General features: G+C 39.7%; 1 protein-coding gene across 3 annotated transcripts in view; it reads right to left on the reverse strand.

The window, feature by feature from the left end:
• Window positions 1-1,250: 1,250 nt before the first annotated feature.
• The window catches only part of SLC25A12 (solute carrier family 25 member 12), a 161,142-nt gene continuing 143,531 nt past the window's right edge, over window positions 1,251-18,861 (reverse strand). For all 3 annotated transcript variants that reach the window (XM_019727429.2, XM_019727430.2, XM_019727431.2), the window contains 7 exons: window positions 18,509-18,561; window positions 18,177-18,257; window positions 8,502-8,642; window positions 6,612-6,750; window positions 3,892-4,050; window positions 3,684-3,774; window positions 1,251-2,348 (listed from right to left, as the gene is read on the reverse strand). In XM_019727429.2, the coding sequence (XP_019582988.1) occupies window positions 2,150-2,348; window positions 3,684-3,774; window positions 3,892-4,050; window positions 6,612-6,750; window positions 8,502-8,642; window positions 18,177-18,257; window positions 18,509-18,561 (863 nt within the window). In that variant the 3' untranslated portion in view covers window positions 1,251-2,149. The remainder of the gene's footprint in view (window positions 2,349-3,683; window positions 3,775-3,891; window positions 4,051-6,611; window positions 6,751-8,501; window positions 8,643-18,176; window positions 18,258-18,508; window positions 18,562-18,861) is intronic.

Below are 18,861 nucleotides of genomic sequence, written 5' to 3' on the forward strand. Positions count from 1 at the left end.
AGACTGATAATAGCCATTTTTGCTGAGGTTGCAAAGAAGTAGGCATTTTCATGTGCTGTCAGTAGGAAAGTAAATTAGTAAAGACTTTTTGAAGAATAATGTAGCAATATAGTTTAAAAAATGTAAAACCCGTATGTTGTGAATTATCAATTCTAAGTTTAAATATCCTAATGAAATACTAGCACATGTACTCATAATGTGTGTACAAAAATGGTTACTGTTCACTACAGCATTGTTTGCAATAGTGAAAAAATGAGTAAATGTCAATAAGGGAGAATATCACAACGCATACAATGGAATACTATGCAACTATTGAAACAGTAAATCTGTATGAATGGACATGGAAGATCTCAAAGACATTAAGTGAACAAAAGTGAGTCACAGAACGACACATACATAGATTTAGAAACAATCCTGTTTTAAAAATAAAAATATATATTTATATAGAGAGATGTATGAAAAACAGACTACAAATTTATGTTCTAACCTGTTAGCAGTGACAACATCTGGGGCAGGGAGTCATGAAGGGAGACGCAGGGTAAAGAGGGTACTTTCACATCTTACTCTATATACATATATAGTATTATATGAATCTTTTATAAAAACATATCCATGGACTACTTGCATATTTTTAACAGGTGATAATAGCAAAACAACTATTATTGCTATTTATTCCATTCCAATGAGAACTGAAAACTTTGCTTTCAAAGCTAATTCCTTTGTTCCTTGAGAGAGCCTACAGTTGTTTCAGTGCTGTCAGCCATCAATTGATGAGCGCTGTGTGGGATACTAAGTGATTTGGTCCATCTCCAGGCTTGCCCCTTGAAAATATTTGCATACATTCTCGTATCCTGGCTCATTGGCAGTAGCAATGATGTTTTCCCAAAGCACTTTGCTAAAGTAAATAAATTCTTATGCTCCACATCAGATCACAACCATGGTGAAGCAGTACATGTGGCTGTCAAGACGCATGTTGAGATCTAAATTAGTAATCACACCCTCGGTGAATGACTTGGAATAAGTAGTTTGTATTTGGATTCGTAAGGAAGAACCTAGACCCCACTAAATCACAAGATAGAGCTTTTCTCTTTCTTCTTCCTCCCCTCATTCCACCACAGCCCTTTCCAAATCAAACTGTTTCCTATAAAAGTGGGAGAGAGGAAAACTTGATCGAGTTATTTAGAATCGGTAGTGAATCAAAATAAAAAGCACTATCAGTATATTTATGAAGGAAAATCCAACTACATGCATATATTTGGTGTGTATTTTATTTTTGATTGGAGTCATATCCATAGGAAGGAAAATTGCCGAAGTATCCTTTACTCTTGAAAGCTAGGCCCTTGCCTTGCTGTGTCAGAGGAAGGCAAAACTAAGCTTGCAATGCTGGAGACATCCCTCTTTCCATATGCACACTGACAGGAGAGCTGTCTAGGAAATGCCTTTTGACTGATGAACAGAGAAGGATCTACACACACGTTAAGTACAAATGGAAACACATCAGCACACGTAAGTCATCAGCCTGGCCCTCTGGCATCCACTGGCAGGCATCTTTCTCAAAGGATCTCTGATTCAATCGTGTCAACAACTGGTCTTGTTATACCTCTTACCAGCAAATACCTTTTGATTCCAGAATGGAAAACAAGCTAGGAATTAAATACATCCAATATTGATGATTCATTTCCATAAGTCACCAATAAGAGAATGAATTTAATTGTTAATACATTTATTTTTGTGTGATTCTTAATAAAACACTTTCAAAACATTCTGTACATTTCAAGCCACTCAGAACTGCTTTACATTCTATAAATGTGATTTGTTGGGATGAGTTGCCAAGATGTCTCTGTACAAAGATGTACAATATGTACAGTCACTCTAAGTGCAAGCTGTGCAAAGCAGGCTAGAACACTAATTCATGCCAAGGCTTAGAAAACATCTCAACACGTAAGACTAAAGCTTGAAACTGCACTGTTTTTTTTTTTTCCTGGGCAAATGGTTACTTTATAAACAAATATATGTATATGTCATATAGAAAGAATAGTTTGACTCCCCAGCTCAGCCAGCATCATGCAGCTGACTGGATACATTACAGGGCTGCTTTCCTAGGCCTCTCTCTCCAGGGTGCCATTTGGCCACACTCAAGGTCGTCTCATCACTGAGCTGCTGTTGCTGCCTTGGACTGAGCCACTGGAACACTAGGAGATTTAAATTTGGGGAGATAAAGGCCAAACTTGTTTTCAATGCCAGCAAAAGTGGCTGTGGCGAGTCTGTATCCACCGATGTGATCGGGATTGGCAGGAGGAAGGTCTGCGATGCGTGATTTAGGTGTTGGTTCTGAGCCAGAGGGTTTGCTGTTGATGGGAAAAAGCAAATGGTCAGCATGCTCAAGACTGGCGAGGATGCCGTACAACTGAACATTTTTAGTCTGGTCCGTGTGTGACAAAGAAGAGTGGTTTGTCCAACTATTTCCTTGTCATCTACGCTGCATTAGTCATGATTTATAGGAGCTTTGAAAACAACACATTCACATATTTGATTTAGAAGACAAATGGTCTCAATTTCTGCTTCTATACATATATAGAGAGATCCATAGAAAAGTATCAGAAAAAAATACACTCGAATATTTACACTCTCCGGGAAGTAGTCTTATGAAGGATTTTCTTTTATACTTTCTTGTTTTCCAAATTTTCTGCATTAAGCATAAATTAATCATTAAAAGTTTGCATTTTTCTTTGGACAGTTTAAAAAGCTAACTTTTAAAATAGACCTATGAAAGTTATCCCTAAAATTATTTAAAGAGAAACAGATATAATTCTTCCTTTTGTGGAACGTGAAAGCATAGAAAAGCCTGGAATAGTAAAATTGCCGTTCTTATTTTCTTTGTCTAAGTCCCTCTACTTCATTCAGCAGCTAATTCCCAATTTGGTTTTGAGCAACAAAAGAGTTTATAGGTTTATGAGGTAAAGATTCAGATGTGGGATTTGATCTTATGCTGAAAAACTGATAATTCCTTCCTTTGGGTATAACCTTCCCCACCCAGCAAATTCAACAAGTACTTTCTCTTCTCTCCAGAGCAAGCACCAAGCACTAAGCTTCCAGAGGCCCAATTTCTGGCCTATATCTCACCCGTGATTATGTCCCTAGGCATAATCTCTCCTTGAACCTTTTTTTGTTTTGTTTTGTTGGCAATAAATTAGTTCTAAAGAACATCTATACCTATTCTAATAAGAAATGATGGTGAATAATGAAGTCTTGGAGGTGTAAACAGCCTGGACTAACTATGAAAGACTGCATGTGAATTAGTCATACGGGTGACTAATTCAAATTTACATTACTTCTGGTAAAAAGGCCATATAATAAAATCAAAATAAGGACCTACATCCACAAAAGCTCAGTATTTGCTTACATTGAAAAAGGTAAGTATTCACATATCCTTTTAATTTGCTGCCTCCCTAAACTTCCTCCAGACAGCTGCTTAAAATGCTGTGTGTGACGTCACCCTGCCAACGTCCTCCTCCCCTAACTCAAGCTTCTCAAGCCCACTGTGTGACTTAAATGCATTGGTCCTATAGAATTCTTTGTCCTGTCAGCTTCTCAGAGTCCCAGAAATGCCTTTGCAGGCTGAACACAAATGTGTTTTGGTTTGGTTGCTTTTCTTTACAAAGGTGTTTCAAAGCTGCACTTACAGGCCTCCAAAATCAATGTAAAACCACCGCTGGAGAAGTTCATAGGTGACCAAGGTAACACCAAACTGGGGAGAAGATCGAAACACTCGAGCTGAAAAAGAGAGACGGGAGTTGGGGGCACTTCACACCAGGATGACTGGCAAAGACGACCTGTGAGTATTGGGGGGTAGGCCCCCCAGGCCAGGCGTTCCATAAGGCCCGATCCTACCTGCAGTCCCTTTCCAAAATGCTGAGGGCCCTTCTTCCCGGAGTATCTTCCTGAAACAGTCGATGACACCACTGTATGTCGTCTGGCCAGCGCGGGCAGCCACTTGCAGTCTTGTCTTGATGACATCGGCAGGGGTCACCAGGGAAGCGGCAGGCACACCTTTCAGGAGAAAGCCACGTTTAATTCATCCAAAGTACCTTATAAAGGAGAGAAATAATGCTCGCAGCTAACAATACAATTAGCAACGTGAACTGCTTTAACTCAGAGCTTCTTAAACAGATGCCTGGGCACACTAATGGAAAAAGGATATAAATGCTTATTATATCCTTATTATATCGGTGTGGTCAGGGTAAAATTCTTTTTTCTTTTCTGAATTAGGAAAATCACTCCACACTGCATGATCGCAAAGAACTGAGAGGGGAAAATGGAGCAATATTACTAGGACAATGCCCAAGTGTTCTCTTTCAGCTTTCAATTATTTTTATCTCCTTTTTTTTCCCTAAATAAGATACAAGTATTTTCGTGTATATAAGAAATGAGGATAATGTCCATTTAATAAGCTGTTAAATATATCAGACTGTAGTGTTTTTTGCTGCTTCTTGTCACCTTACTGTGTGAGGTGAATAGCAATACTCATGGCCACTCCCCTGTTTTGATGGACTAATGTGAAGTTGACTGTGACCCCTTTCAGACATGCTTACATGACAGAAGTCATTACAACAGGAGCGGAGGAGGCAGGGGACCAGTTAAGGAACAGAAGGGGAACTCGTCACAGAAAAGCCTGACCCACCCCCGTGCCCGAGCTCCCTGGGATCATGTTGAGCTAGATCCGGGGGACACAGAACATGGATTTCACAATCACACCTTTTCCTTATAAAACAAAAAGGGGAAGAAAGGAGGAAGATCACCTTCCCCAGGGGGACGAAATTCAATTGGGCATGAATGTCACCGAATCGTCCCTAAGCAGATGGAGCTGGTGGACTTGTGGGGGCTTTGTCAGAGAACGATGCAAATACCTGCCGCTGCGTGGCCCCACACCTTATACAGGTGAAACTAGATAAATTGCCTACATTTGGCCTGTTCTAAATCCTGAATATTCTCAGCCTTCCAGCAAAGCTTTATGGGTAAAAAAAACCAGATGAATTCATCTCTCATTCTGAAAATTGACATCAAATTTCTGTGGGCAAGAAGTTGGTGCTGACAGTTCCACGGAAATGTTTACTTGGTTCCATCAAGCACTGGCAAAACGCCTGTTCACAAGGACTGTTCTTTGGCTGTTTTTGGCTGCTGACTGGAAAGCACAGAGCAAAGACTTGCGGGAAAGTCCACCGGCCCCCTTTGAAACTGGGAGACTTTGGCGAGTACCAGAAGGGGCTGCACGAGACTCAGTGCCAAGGCTCACAGGTAGCTTTACTGGCTTTCACGTGTGCATGCAATTGACTCAAGTGACAAATGCCAAAAAAGAAGGGGTTTGCTGGACCCCAAATAAGGGCTCGTAGCTCCCTGGGAGAGTTTCTTAATCATCACAAGTCATTCCCTGTCATCATGGTCCACCCCAAGGGCTCCGGCCACACGCCACACTTCAGGAAGCGTTCAGGCTGTCCTGCCATGTTTAGCCAGGGCACTAGAGGAGAATGAATCCCGTGAGAGCGCCACAGGCCGTGACCCCAGGCAGGCAGCGCTACACTGATCATTTGAGGACAGTGTTTGGGTTTGTGTTCGCCCTTCACGTTTCTTTCCCTGACCAGCTATACTGGGGAGCAAACACGCCCTTTCCTTCCTCTCATTCCTGAGCACTGATGCAACTGAGGACGCCCGCACCTCCCCTTCTATCCCAAGTCAGCTCCTTCCCAACTAAAGAGGAAGCGTGTACACCCGGGAGAGCAGAAGGAAGCCCCTGAGTACCTTCCAGCATTGTTTAGATTCCTTTCAGATGGAATCTCTTCTGGGCCTAATTTGGTATCTCAGACCAGATGAAGCATTTCGTTTGTTCCAGTGATACTTATTGATGGGCATTTATCCTATTACTACTATGCTGGCCACAGAGGGGAGGCAAGGACGAACAGAATGAAACCCCTGCCCTCAAGGAGCTCCCAGCCTAGTACAGAAGCTGTACTGATGCAAACAACCATCAATAAAAGAAAGTATTAAAGGACAGGGAAGCGATGCCAGTCACGTACAGGGTGGTTGGCGGGGGAAGTGCTGCTTACTTTGGTCTAAGTACGACGGTAGAAGGAACAAGGACAGCTTCATGAAAAAGTGCAGTTTTGAGCCGAAGTCTACAGATTCCAATACCCAGAAATAGAAAGTGAGCGCACGCGAGACCTGTGCATCAGCGTGAGGTACAACAAAGAACTGATTTGATGAAGAACTTTTCCACCTTAATGCTTAGCTTGGCTACACCCGAACTAAGCATTAGCTCAGGGGCACGGGAGGCTAAGAAACACGGTAATGATGCAAGCTCGATTTAGACGGGCAGATCTAATTGGGCTCCAAGTTGCTGAGCTGCATTAAGCTGTTTATCCACATTATGCAAATGTAATTAACTCTCATCAGAATTACAGCACATCCCACAAAGGAGAAGTGATCACATTTAAACTCAGTCAGATACAAACAATAACCCTTCCAGAAATAAAAGGGGAAAGTACACAGAGATTCTGTACTTCTTAAAGAAAGTGGGGGGAGGGTGCTTTTGGTTTAAAAAAAAATACTGTACTTACCTGCCATGGCTCCAGCTGCAAGGAGATTGAAACCTCCCACGCGTCCATTTTCATCAGCCAGCTGTAGTTTGCAATGAGCATAAACAGGAAAATAGATCGCAGAGAAGGGAATGTCTCGGAGGAAACACGCTTTGGCACCCTGTCACATAGTGAGGAAATAGTGCAAAACAGTTGTGTAAACAGGGTGTGAATGCCCATGAGGGACCCCAGGTGACAAGCCTGAGGTGTCCCTCAAACAACAGTGGGACTGATGTGGAAGGGAAATGGGGAACTAGGAGGACACGGAAATATACATGGTTCAAAGCTCGAGAAAGCCTAGTGGATCCTGGAGTCCTAAAGTTAGTTAACTGGGCAATGGTGTTATTCTGACAACTAAGAATTTTCTGGCATTTTCAGTACAGAGTCAGTGTTTAAGGTTAATAAAAACTCAATTGTCAAACCTCCAGGCTGCTTGCTGTTTGGCTTTGATGAGTGTGTGTGGAGGGAGGGGGACAGACTTGGAAACCCAGTATTAATAGCTCAATTCCCAAGCAACCAGCAAAGGCAGCCCCAAAACTAACCAAATGCCAATTCAATCCACATCAGCTGGAGCACCTGATGTGCCAGGTAAGAAGCGATAGGTAGGGGCAGTAGAAAAAGAGGGGGAAAGAAACCACCAGTCTTCCCCATGTCCTACAGGGCAGAGGACTGGCGGGAACCTACACAGAATATCTTAGCAGGAGGTTTCCAGGGAGGAGAAAACCACCCAGGGACAGCTTGTCTCAATGACTGAGGTCCCAATGAACGCCTTCCTCAGCTTGGTCAGCAGTCCACACTGTTCTACTGCCCAGGGCTTTCCCTAGCTAGGCCAGTACTCCATCTTGGGCACATGTTTCCCTAATAGTGTTTTTAAGAGATATACATTAAAGAAAAAAAAATTCCAGGGACTCTCTAAAGGATGACACAGAGAGAAACAATACTAATAAATTCAGTCTCAAAGGCAATTCCAAAAAGTATGGAAACTGGGGGTGGAAAGGAGGGAATGTGTACAAGACAAGCATCACTGGTTTGCCGGTCTCCTAAGAGACCTGGAGCTGTGTGATTCTAATCTAGGGAATTCTAATTTCTAATTTGCTGCTACAGAAGCCAATTTATACATTTCTACAGTGATGGATCTACAAATAAATCAGATGCCGTGGAAACCCAGTTGTCTATAGCAGCTAAATTTACGTGTTTGTCCCTTATACCAGGCAAAAGAATGGAAAGAAATACTCTTCCTTGTTTAAGAAAAATAATAGCTTCTGCTCCATTACATCTGATCTGTAATGACGGGAGTAAGTATACCTGCAGGGAAGGAATCTGTTGACTGGCATTTTGCTAAAGTACAGTACAGTCTCTTTTTTTTTTAATGGAATTCATTATTGACAAATCCCACCACTTAACTTCTTAAAGACCTGAATCCTACCGAACTCCACTACTGTTTCACTGCGGTCAAATTATTAAGACAAAGAGAAGCTCCTACTGGGAAGATAACAATAGAGATAACTCACACTCAAAATAAACATAAGACTATTTTGAAGCCCTAAACCAGCCCAAAGAACACCAAAGAAACTTTGCCCAAACCCGCCATCACCAGCAGGTCTGCAGTGTGGCCTCCCTGCTGGCAACTTCATAAAAGCCTGAAGATGAGAACAGGCGAGCATGTTTGTATCTCCCACTGCCTCTAATACAAGTGTCCTGATTTTTCCTTTTTGTTTGATTTTCTACTCCTGCGAGTACCCTGCTGGACAAGATTGCTTTTCCATTGGGGGGTTGGGGGGGGGGCTGGAAATCTGGTTTCCACATTCTTTCACATTTCCATTGAGTCCATTATAACCTCTCTACTGAGATAAGCCGAGCGACTCTACCCACCTTATACAGACCAAAAAGTCCCAGGTCGCGGAGCACATTCAGGGCGCTGACCCGGGGTCCTGTAGTGATCTCCCCAGCTACCTGCAGGCGAATCTTGACTATCTCCAGCGGGTTGGTAAAGATGACCTGAGAGCCACCGGCCTGCAGGCAAGGAAGGAGAGACAGAAGCAGATTTGCAAATCAGAGCCCAACCCACTGGCACTGTAACCAGGAGAGGCTTCTCCCTCTTCGGGGAGAAATTCTCCGCAGAGCAGGAGAACTCCAACCAGCACTTTGGCCAGTGCTGGAGCGGTTCACAGCGATGGTCCCAAGGTCTGCTCAAGCCGGTCTATTATTGGGTTTGTTTCTACTTGAAATGTCAAGAGTGTTTCTCAGACCAATCTTTCCAGGGTCAACCCAGCCATATCCAAAATGGCAAAACTAATAAACTCATTTGGAAAACAAAAGTGAAGCCATATGTGGCAGTGGGAGCTCCCAACAAAAGGGAAAGATGCTCTGTGCCTTTCACAACTGCAGCTAAAATTCGGATCTACCATGGTTTCTTTCCTTAGCCATCTTCGGCCTGGCCACCTGCTTTCTGCTTCCCTGCGGTGTAGAACAATTAACACCACTTCGCCCCACAGAAGTGCCTTAAATCAGAGGGGAAAGTCTCCTCCGGCTCAAATTCTAAAATGTATTATCCTGAGCAAGACTCTGAGACACCTACACAGCTCATACCCACACAAAAGACGAGAAGTTAGAAAAACAATTTCACTATCATTCAAGACATAAACCAGAAAACCTCTTCAAGGCAGAGCTTGGAAATGGAACATCTAGTTATCACAAGTACCACACAGGCAGATCAACAGCCACACTCGCTCTCTCTGGTGTTGACTGACAGAGATTTGAATTTGGGTAATGAGAGTACATTTACATCTGAAATCTGTTCACAAATAAGAGGGGGGACAAAGAATGTTTAACAAAACTGCTACCAACTCCTTTTTTGGTTTCTGTAAGAAAAAAATGTACATGTGTGTGTACATGGGTATATAAAAATGAATACTTTTGAAAAACATAAGTACATATATGTCCATTCATGAAGTGAAAAAAATCTCATTTGTGTATCATCTCACCTGTAGCTGTTTACATTAGATAATCATAACCATATTCATATAATTATATTATATCATTATAATTTCACTGCAATAGCATTTCACATGTGAAACAGGAAATCTGTACCTCACTGGGGCACTGTAATTCCACAGGCAGAGAAAGACGACAAACAATAAACTCACGTGCAGCATTCAATGCCACTTCAATCCTCTTATCTTCACCCACATTCCTGTTCATTTTTCTAAAACCCACAGCCCTCCCAACCTCCTTCCAAGAGGCAGCAACAAGTCGCAGCCCATTCTCCTGACTGGCCTGGGGCTATAAACCCCCAACTACTTCTGTTCCAACCCTGACCCTTTACTCCTATCAACATCCACAACTGCCAACACTGACACAAGATTCCTTTCCCTTCGTGGGAAGCTTATTGTCCTGGGTTCCCAGGGCCCTGATCGCCTTTTAGTCCACCATGCTCGGGGCTGCAGCAATTGGCTGTCTCTCTCGGGGTTTTCTGCAGTTCCCAACTCATACAATCCAGACACCTCCCAGAATGAAGACTGACCCAATTTTACACATTGATTTGCTTGTGTTTCTTTTTCTTTTAATCTGTGGCACAGTGGGCAGGAGGAAGCATTTCAATGTTTCAATCTAAGCAAACAATACTTTCAAAAGGATTGCTGTGTGAAAATTATGTTAGAATGATAATCCAAGTAATTGCTCCTGTAGCTAGTATTAAAGACCAAACCAATTGAAAAAGTTTGCTACTTCCTTGAAATCTCTTGTTTAAATAAGGGTTGCAAAGACTATCTTTGGGAAAATGCACTCTATGTTCTAAACTAAAGCAGATTAAAATAATAATAATAATAATAATAGAATAATAATAGAACCACAACTTTTTATTATAATCCCTCAAATTTGCCATCACCAGACAATGTCGACCCCTGGGTGCCACTTGTTAAATGTGGACATTATGTTTAAGTAAATAGAAAGTTCTCTCATGTTTTTTAATCATTAGTAAATTATAACATCACGCAGAGCAGGAGAACTCCAACCAGCACACCCCCCATCCCAGTTCCCTCGTCTCCTCCTTCTCTCAACGACCCTTTTGGGAATAATTGCCAGTTTACTGAGATTTGTACTCTTTTAATAACTCTTCAAATTTCTTTCTGAGTGTACATTTAACAGACTTTCTATTAAAACCGTACAATTAAGAGAAGGAAATGACTGCATTTTAAAACACAAACACATTAACTGTCATATGCTTTGAAGATCTGTTACCCAGAACACATATTAAGTCCCAACAGTGCACTGCACATCACTAAACTGTTGTGCATTTGTGTGTGTGTGTGTGTGTGTGTGTTTAATCTGACAAGCAAGCACGGAAACAATGAAACCACGGCACTATGGCCAGGCACACAGCTATGAGATTGTTTCACACCTATGTGCTCTACTACATTTGAAGGAGGAAAACTTCTAGCAATTGCATGGTCTCGATATGCTTTAAAAGTCAACAATATATTTTTTAAAACTTTATAGTAGGCCTAGGAATATGTAGGCAAAAACTATCCAGACACACTGAATAATTTTAGGAAAAAATAAAGATTGCTATTTAATTTGTCTTAAATTTTGAATATTTTATAAACTTAAAGGAAAACATACATGACAAATATGCACTGTCCTTTTTTAATCTCTGATCAGACACATTAAACTGGGGACAGGGGGAGGGGGGATTAAAAAAAAAATCTGCAATTAATTCAATCACTCTGCTAAGAAATTTAGCAACATGGAACAAGGATGTGATCACATCCTTAACTGAGTGTTTCTCCTCTGAGAAACAAATATCATTTCTCATTTCTCCTCTAAGACTCTTGATTGTAAGTAATATCATTAATTTAAGAACAGCTTTTCACAGGAATAAAACCACTGTTTACAGTAAATATAGTAATTGAATATACAGAATTTCAAAGTGTAAAATAAAATATGGTAACTTTTAAATAAAAAAAGTACTTTTATTTTTATAAATATGCTAATGTTTGCTATTTTTAAAGCAACAGAATTAAAAAAGAAATGTAAATGCCCAACAAGAAAATAGTCAAGTAGAAATAATTATAGGCTCTTAATCAGGCAATATGATTAGGTAATAAAATCATGCCAAGTGACATAAACAGAACATAAAATATTAGGTTCCCATAGATCATAAATGTCAAAATTTACCAAAGTTTTATCAAAATCAGAATGGCTTTAAGATGAAAATATTGGTTGCCTCTGAAAAGAGAAATAAATAACTGGGAGAAAGAATTTTCAAAGCACATATACCATTGTATCTTTCAAATTCTGAATCAAATTAATGATTAACTACTCAAAAACAAAAACTTCCCCCTTCCTCCCTACCCCCCCCAAAAAAAACTCCCCAAAAACATGGAACAGAATTGGTCTTAGAAACAATGGCTTCTTTTATAGACTAGGTTCTTTCTCACACATTGTTTCTCATGGCAAATTTGGTAATCTATATACTTTAAATACATTTTTTAAAACTAGTTAACACTAGTTATCTGTGGATCTACAATTTAAAAAAATCTTATCTCCCTACGTATACATGAACATCAAAGAAACCTAACCATGTCCAGCTAGGAATCTGAAATACACACCCAAATTACAAAATTTCAAATTAAACCATGATGACGCACAGCTACCTAGTCTTAAATGGACACTGTCTAATTTAACATCTTGTATTGATGCTTATATTAGATAACATACCATTCTATACAATACCTTTGGTGAATTTCTTTACTCACCAAATCACCAACTTAGCCTTTAACTCTCTAATTGCTAAATTTCTCTCTTCAAAATTGCTGCTTATATTTTTAAGGAGAGACAAGCAGTAATATTAAAACTGACTTAGATGCTTTTATTTTTCAGTATTAAATTGTCATTTCTTTATTTGGAACTGGATTACAAATGACACAATAAAGCGAACAAATCTCATTTGGAATGAGCGCTATCTATATACAACAGAAACGGAAAGAATGTAAAAACTTCCATTTAATTGTGTCACATAATTTTTTTTTAAAATGAGAAAATAAACCAACTAAAGCTGACAGCAAAAGTTCGGAGGAAAAGAATGTAATATTGAGATGTCACCACGCCTCTGACGTGCCTGAAGCCCAGGGGTTGCACACAGGATTAGGCCTGTTCAACCTCCTGCCCTCACAATCCTACCCCGGGGCAGAGTGCACAGAGGCTGGGGACCTGGCCCTGCCTGTGCCAAGTCCCCTGTTTACTTCCTTCTTTGATCTGTTGTCTCCTATAGTTTGCAACTATTTCCTTCCACCCACAAAATGGCCAATGTGCACAATTCATTACAAGTCTTCCCTGAATGATGAAAATCTAACTTCAATTTAAGATGACACCAACTCTTTGAACAAATGTACAAAACATGTGCATTTAAAATAACCAGAAAATAAAAGTCACAGACTTAGTTGTCACTAGGACTGACTCAAGAGGAATAGGAACAGTGACGGTATCACACACCATCAAGCACACTTTCTTAGGCTTTTATAAAGCAATGGGACATGCACGGTTCTTTCTGAACTAGTCTAGGACAGTGACAGTTTAAAAGGCATAAACTGCAACTTGCTCATTGCTGAGTGATGATATATGCCTGGGTGTTAGGATATGAATAGATAAAACTATACATACCTCTAGGGTAAAGAAGAGTCAAAATTCCTATGTACCTATCATAAGCCACTTTGACATAAATATATATGGACTTTTAACTGTGTGCATACTGGTGTGTATGCGTGCTCACATACGTATGCAAATATACAGCTAGGACCACACTGATTCCTGGGGATGGGAGCTGGAGAAACTATTTCCAAATAACTTTCCAGACACGTGCAAGCTCAGCTTGCTGAGGAAGACACATCATAGCGAGCTGACTAGCTCCAGATCTTGGCTCCCAGGATTAGTAAAAGCTCCAACTAACAAGTGGGCCTCTTGCTGCACCTATAATAATACGGGTGTGTGTGTGCACACACATGCACAGGCTGAAGGGACAGAGAATGAGCGAGTGGAAAGATTCTAGGTTTGGAAGGCTGTTGACCTATACTGTCGTTAACTTTGTAACCTTGGATAGGTCATAACCCTTCCATTCCCTGGTTTCCTAATATGACAACAGGGATCCCAACAACTGCCCCACTACCTTCCAGGGCTCTTGTGCACTAATTAAGGTGAGACTACCATGCAGACTGAAAGCAAGACACCAAAGGAAGGGACGTGTTCTTCAGGAGGTATGTTCACACAGTGCTAAGGAAACACCTGCAGCATGATGGGGTTACAGGAACCCTCTACTGAGCAATAAACCCATGTTGAGTTTTATGACTTCTATCCATTCAAAAGTACACATTCTCTGGAAGAGGTAATGTGATCAGTCAGGCAAGTGCTCTGGTTAGAATTAACAATATAAAAACAGGTACTTACAGTATAATTACAGTATAAAAACAGATGTTTAGAAAATACATATAGGTCAGTCCATTTAGACTTTTAAACTTTCTGCTCTGTTGACTTGAAAAGACATTACATTTTTTCCCAATTAAGTTTATGGATATGTCTACCTACCACAGACACCATTAAGATAATTAAAAGACACGTCATAGACCGGGAAAAACATTCACAGCACAAATATCTGACAAAGGACTGCCTCTGCGATGTATAAAGAACTCCTACAAGTAATAATAAAAACTATGAATAACCTAATAAAAATAGGCAGAAGACTTGAACAGATATTTCACAAGCAAAGAAATATGAATAGCCAATAAACACATGAAAGGGTGCTCAATATCTTTAGGCTTCAAGGGAATGCAAATTAAAACCACAATAAGGTATCATTTCACACAAATTACAATGACTAAAATATAAAATACTAAGAATATGAAATGTTGGTGAGGATGTGGAGTAATTAGAACACTCATACACTGCTGACGAGACTGTAAAAAGGTGCATCTTCTTTGAAGTACTGGCAGTTTCTTTTCAATTGAACATACTCGTACATGTACCCTATTCCATAAGCATATGTTGACAAAAAGATTTGCACGAGAATGTTTATAGCAACCTTATTTATAACAGAGAAAAACTGGAAACAACCCAAATGTCCATCAACAGAAAAATGGAAAGGCAAATTGTGGTCGACTCATACAATGGAATGATGCTCAGGAAAATTAAAACAAAAAAACAAAAAACAAAACCCAACTGTTGGTACCCACACAAAAACAAGGAGGACTTTGAAAACACTATGTGACACAAGAGAGGCCAAGAATGAAAGGACGCATTTTGTGTGACTTCATTTATATGAAATCCGAGAAGAAACAAAACTGGTGACAGAAATCAGAACAGTGGTTGGCTGGGGGAGGGGAGGAGTGATTAACTGGAAAGGGGCATGAATGAATTTTCTGGGTTGAAATGTTCTATATCTTATCTTGGATGGTGATTTCATGGATGTGTACAATTGTTAAAACTCACTGAGCTGACATCTAAGATCGGTTCTTTTTGGCATGTTAATTACACCTAAATAAACTAATATACATTTATATGAGGTCTGACAATTAAGGTAATGCTGTTGCTAAACTTTTTTGATATCAGAGGGATTATTTATTATGAATCTGTATCAACTGGACAAACAGTTAACCAAGTTTACTATTCGGAAGTGCTGAAAAGGCTGCGTGAAAAAATTAAGAGGACCTAAACTTTCCACCAACAATTCATGGCTCTTGCATCATGACAATGCACCAGCTCACTATCTGTGGCACTGTCTGTGAGGGAGTTTGTAGCCAGTAAACAAATAACTGTATTGGAACACCCTCCCTACTAACCTGATCTGGCCCCCAGTGACTTCTTTCTGTACCGAAGATAAAGGAAATATTGAAAGGGGGATATTTTGATGACATTCAGGGCATCAAGGGTAATATGACGACAGCTCTGATGGCCATTCCAGAAAAAGAGTTCCAAATTGCTTTAAAGGGTGGACTAGGCGCTGGCATCGGTGCATAGCTTCCCAAGGGGAGTACTTTGAAGGTGACCATAGTGATATTCAGCAATGAAGTATGTAGCACTTTTTCTAGGATGAGTTCACAAACTTAATTGTCAGACTTCATATATGCATATATTCAGATACATGTTAAATTTTTATTATATATACAAGCATATAATAAAAAAGAAAGACAGAAAAGCCTCAACAAAGTTGAATGGGCTCATCTAGATTTATTCTGACACATGGAGAAAGCCCTGTCTTGATTCCCCAAGAGAGCATTATAGGATAAAAAGAATTAGCCTTAAAACAAAAATAGTTGGGCTCACATGAAACCTGCACCATATATTGTGTGATTTGGGGTGTGAGACTTAGCCTTTCTGAGCTGCTGTTGCTCATCTACCTATTTCATAGGAGTGACAATAATGCATATTAAAGTACTTTGAAAATTCTAAATAGACATTAAAGTATTATGCTTGCCCACAACAGATATCATAATTAAACACTCAATTATATTTATGTCTGATATGGACATGTAATATGTGTGTAGATATATGTTATTTACACATAAGTAAAGAGAGACTTTCCAATAGGAAAATGAAAACAGCCCGCCTGATAAGAATGGCCGTGAGGTGTTGTCAGGCTCAGGCCCTCAGGCAGCCACTGGTGGCTGCTTACAGGTGTCATTCAGCAAAGAGAATATTCCTACATTCCACAGAGCCTGGTATTCTTTACAGAGATACGCATCCTTTATGTTTAAGGCTTTATTTTCTGTTGAAATACATAGCCTTTGGGGAGACGTAGCAAATTATTCTTTAACAATCATTTACACTGTAGTGGGATTGAATGCATCAGTAGAAACTCAATAATTGCACATTTTCTTTCCTCCCAGAATGAAGAGCCTTAGAGGGAAGCAGAAAACACTGGAGGTGAAGAAGTGCAGACAACCTAATCATTCTGCCTAAAGCCAACCTGACAATTTTTCATGCTGCCAATTTCTGGCTGGACAAGACAATCCATCAAAGCTTCCAGAAATGGGTCATGATTAAGGAACAGATTTAGAGTGTAAGCACAACCCTCAAGGTACCCCAGACTTAAACAGAAATCCCCAAAGTTCAAACCCAGAAACAGGGTCTGTACCTAGGAGGAGTTAGGGAACCAAATAATCTGTTTATGGCTTAACCACTTAGGTCACATGTCAGACATGGGAACAGATCAGTTTCATGGGCAAAAACCTCTGGATATTACATATGGAAACTGAAATAATTAGCTACGTGGAATAGAAAGAGCATGCTTTAGGAGATTCCTGGCAAAGGTGTGCATGTGCTGTGGCAAAACTGAGTTAGCAAACTTCTTCATCAAATTGAAACTAAAACCACTAAGGAAAAAAAATATTTATGATTTGGAAAGTTTCCCTCATTAGAGATGAAAAATTATAGCATTTAATTTGAGTAAAGGAAGAAGATAAACTATATTTCTGCTGATCTGCCTAGACAAAGGTCTTATTCTATGTCCATCATTTGTCCTTCATGAAAAAAATGTCATCCAAATAGGTGTTTTATTCCTGAGTATGCACTTGGGCATGCATGCAGGCACACAAGCAAACACATGTATGTACACATGTGTACACACGTGTACACACACACACACACACCAAGGCACCTCTGCCACAAGAATTTTGGTTGCAGAAAGGTGAGGACCCAGGTAGATGTCAGGCTGACAAATCTCATCAAGGAGAATTCAGAGCAGCTTCTCTCTCTGACCCTTGGGGCATCTTCTCTGAATTAAAAGCTACAAAGGTCAGGACCTCATCACCTCAGATTCCACAAGCAACTGAGGAGGGTGTAGCCAAGATTGTCAGCCAATTCAACTGGAAGTTATTAAGGGTTTCAGGGACAAAATGGACTAAATAAGTCTTAAACAACTCACATATAACCAAATGTGAAATGAACACCACAAATAAAAGTAGTGGAGCTTCAAACTTAGATTTGAGAAATGGTCTAAATCCAATAGCATGCTCACACTTTAAAAACAGAAATCTTTGTGCTCTAAGTAAATACAATCTGAGTCGCTGCATTCAGAATTGTCAACAGCGTAATTGTGGTTGTTTCTACATCCTCTGGTCCCTAAAGAAGGAAAATTACAATTATACTACATAATGGCTTACTCAGCCCTACACCTAAAATATAATGGCCCAAATAATCAGTCTTCTCACGCTTACTTTAAAGTTCCAGTCAATAAAAATGTATGGTTATTCTATCCACTACTCTATTTTTTTTTTTATATTTAAGAAGAATCAGAATTAGAACTTTAAAAAGTGTGAGTGTGCAAGGTTATGCTTCAGGAGCTTCTAAGGAACTGAGCTGACAAAAATACTACCTCTTTTCTGCACTCAAAACCAGTTAGATTAAGCAATGAAATTGAAAAGTCATTCCATATGATCACTGAGAAAATCTGCCTAGAATCCCTCGAGTTCAGAGAGGATGTCACTCAGATATTTAATCTAATGTGTAAAAAGTTAAGGAACATATTTGCCACGAGAAACACCCAGTATTGATACGTACACAACCTCCAGCAAGGATTTCTGCGAAAAGTGGAATGGAGCCATCTCTTTTGGTAAATTTGTCCCGAACAAAATCATTAACCTAATTAGAAAAACAACATCAGTTACACAGAATTAACAACTAGAATTCCCTCTACTAATTAGCATATTATTGTTTTCCAAATCAGCAAAATATATGTTTCATGATAAAATTAAAAATTACCAAGTATCTACATATAAATTTAAAATGTTATAAATGCTTTGGTAGTGGATCAGTCTCAGTAGCATGAGTTTTAATTTTGGCCTAATGATAATCTAAACAAATGACATAAATTTAACGAGAAAGAAACTTACAGTGAGTTTAATAGCCTTTTCTGGAGCAACCCCTATAAGTTGTGGTATCAGACCTAGGTAAATGGAGAGAATTGTTAGTAATATAGACATACTAGACCTGAATACACGATTAGACCTGACAAGAAATGGTTTCCCCCATATAATTTACCCATAAAACATTTTAGGGTTTTCATTAAGACGTAAAAAATTGATTATCTTAAAAACTCTGTATATGTATATAAATTATATGTGTGCAATATAATGTTATACTTTCTTGAGGCTATAAATCCTTTCCTTCCGCATGCTTCCTTTAAAGCCTAGTTATCTAATGCCCTCCCAAAAGTACGGGAGGAAGGAATGGAGCCCATGGATCC

This window comes from Rhinolophus sinicus, linkage group LG01 (assembly GCF_036562045.2).
Source record: "Rhinolophus sinicus isolate RSC01 linkage group LG01, ASM3656204v1, whole genome shotgun sequence".
Classification (NCBI taxonomy): Eukaryota; Metazoa; Chordata; class Mammalia; order Chiroptera; family Rhinolophidae; genus Rhinolophus; species Rhinolophus sinicus.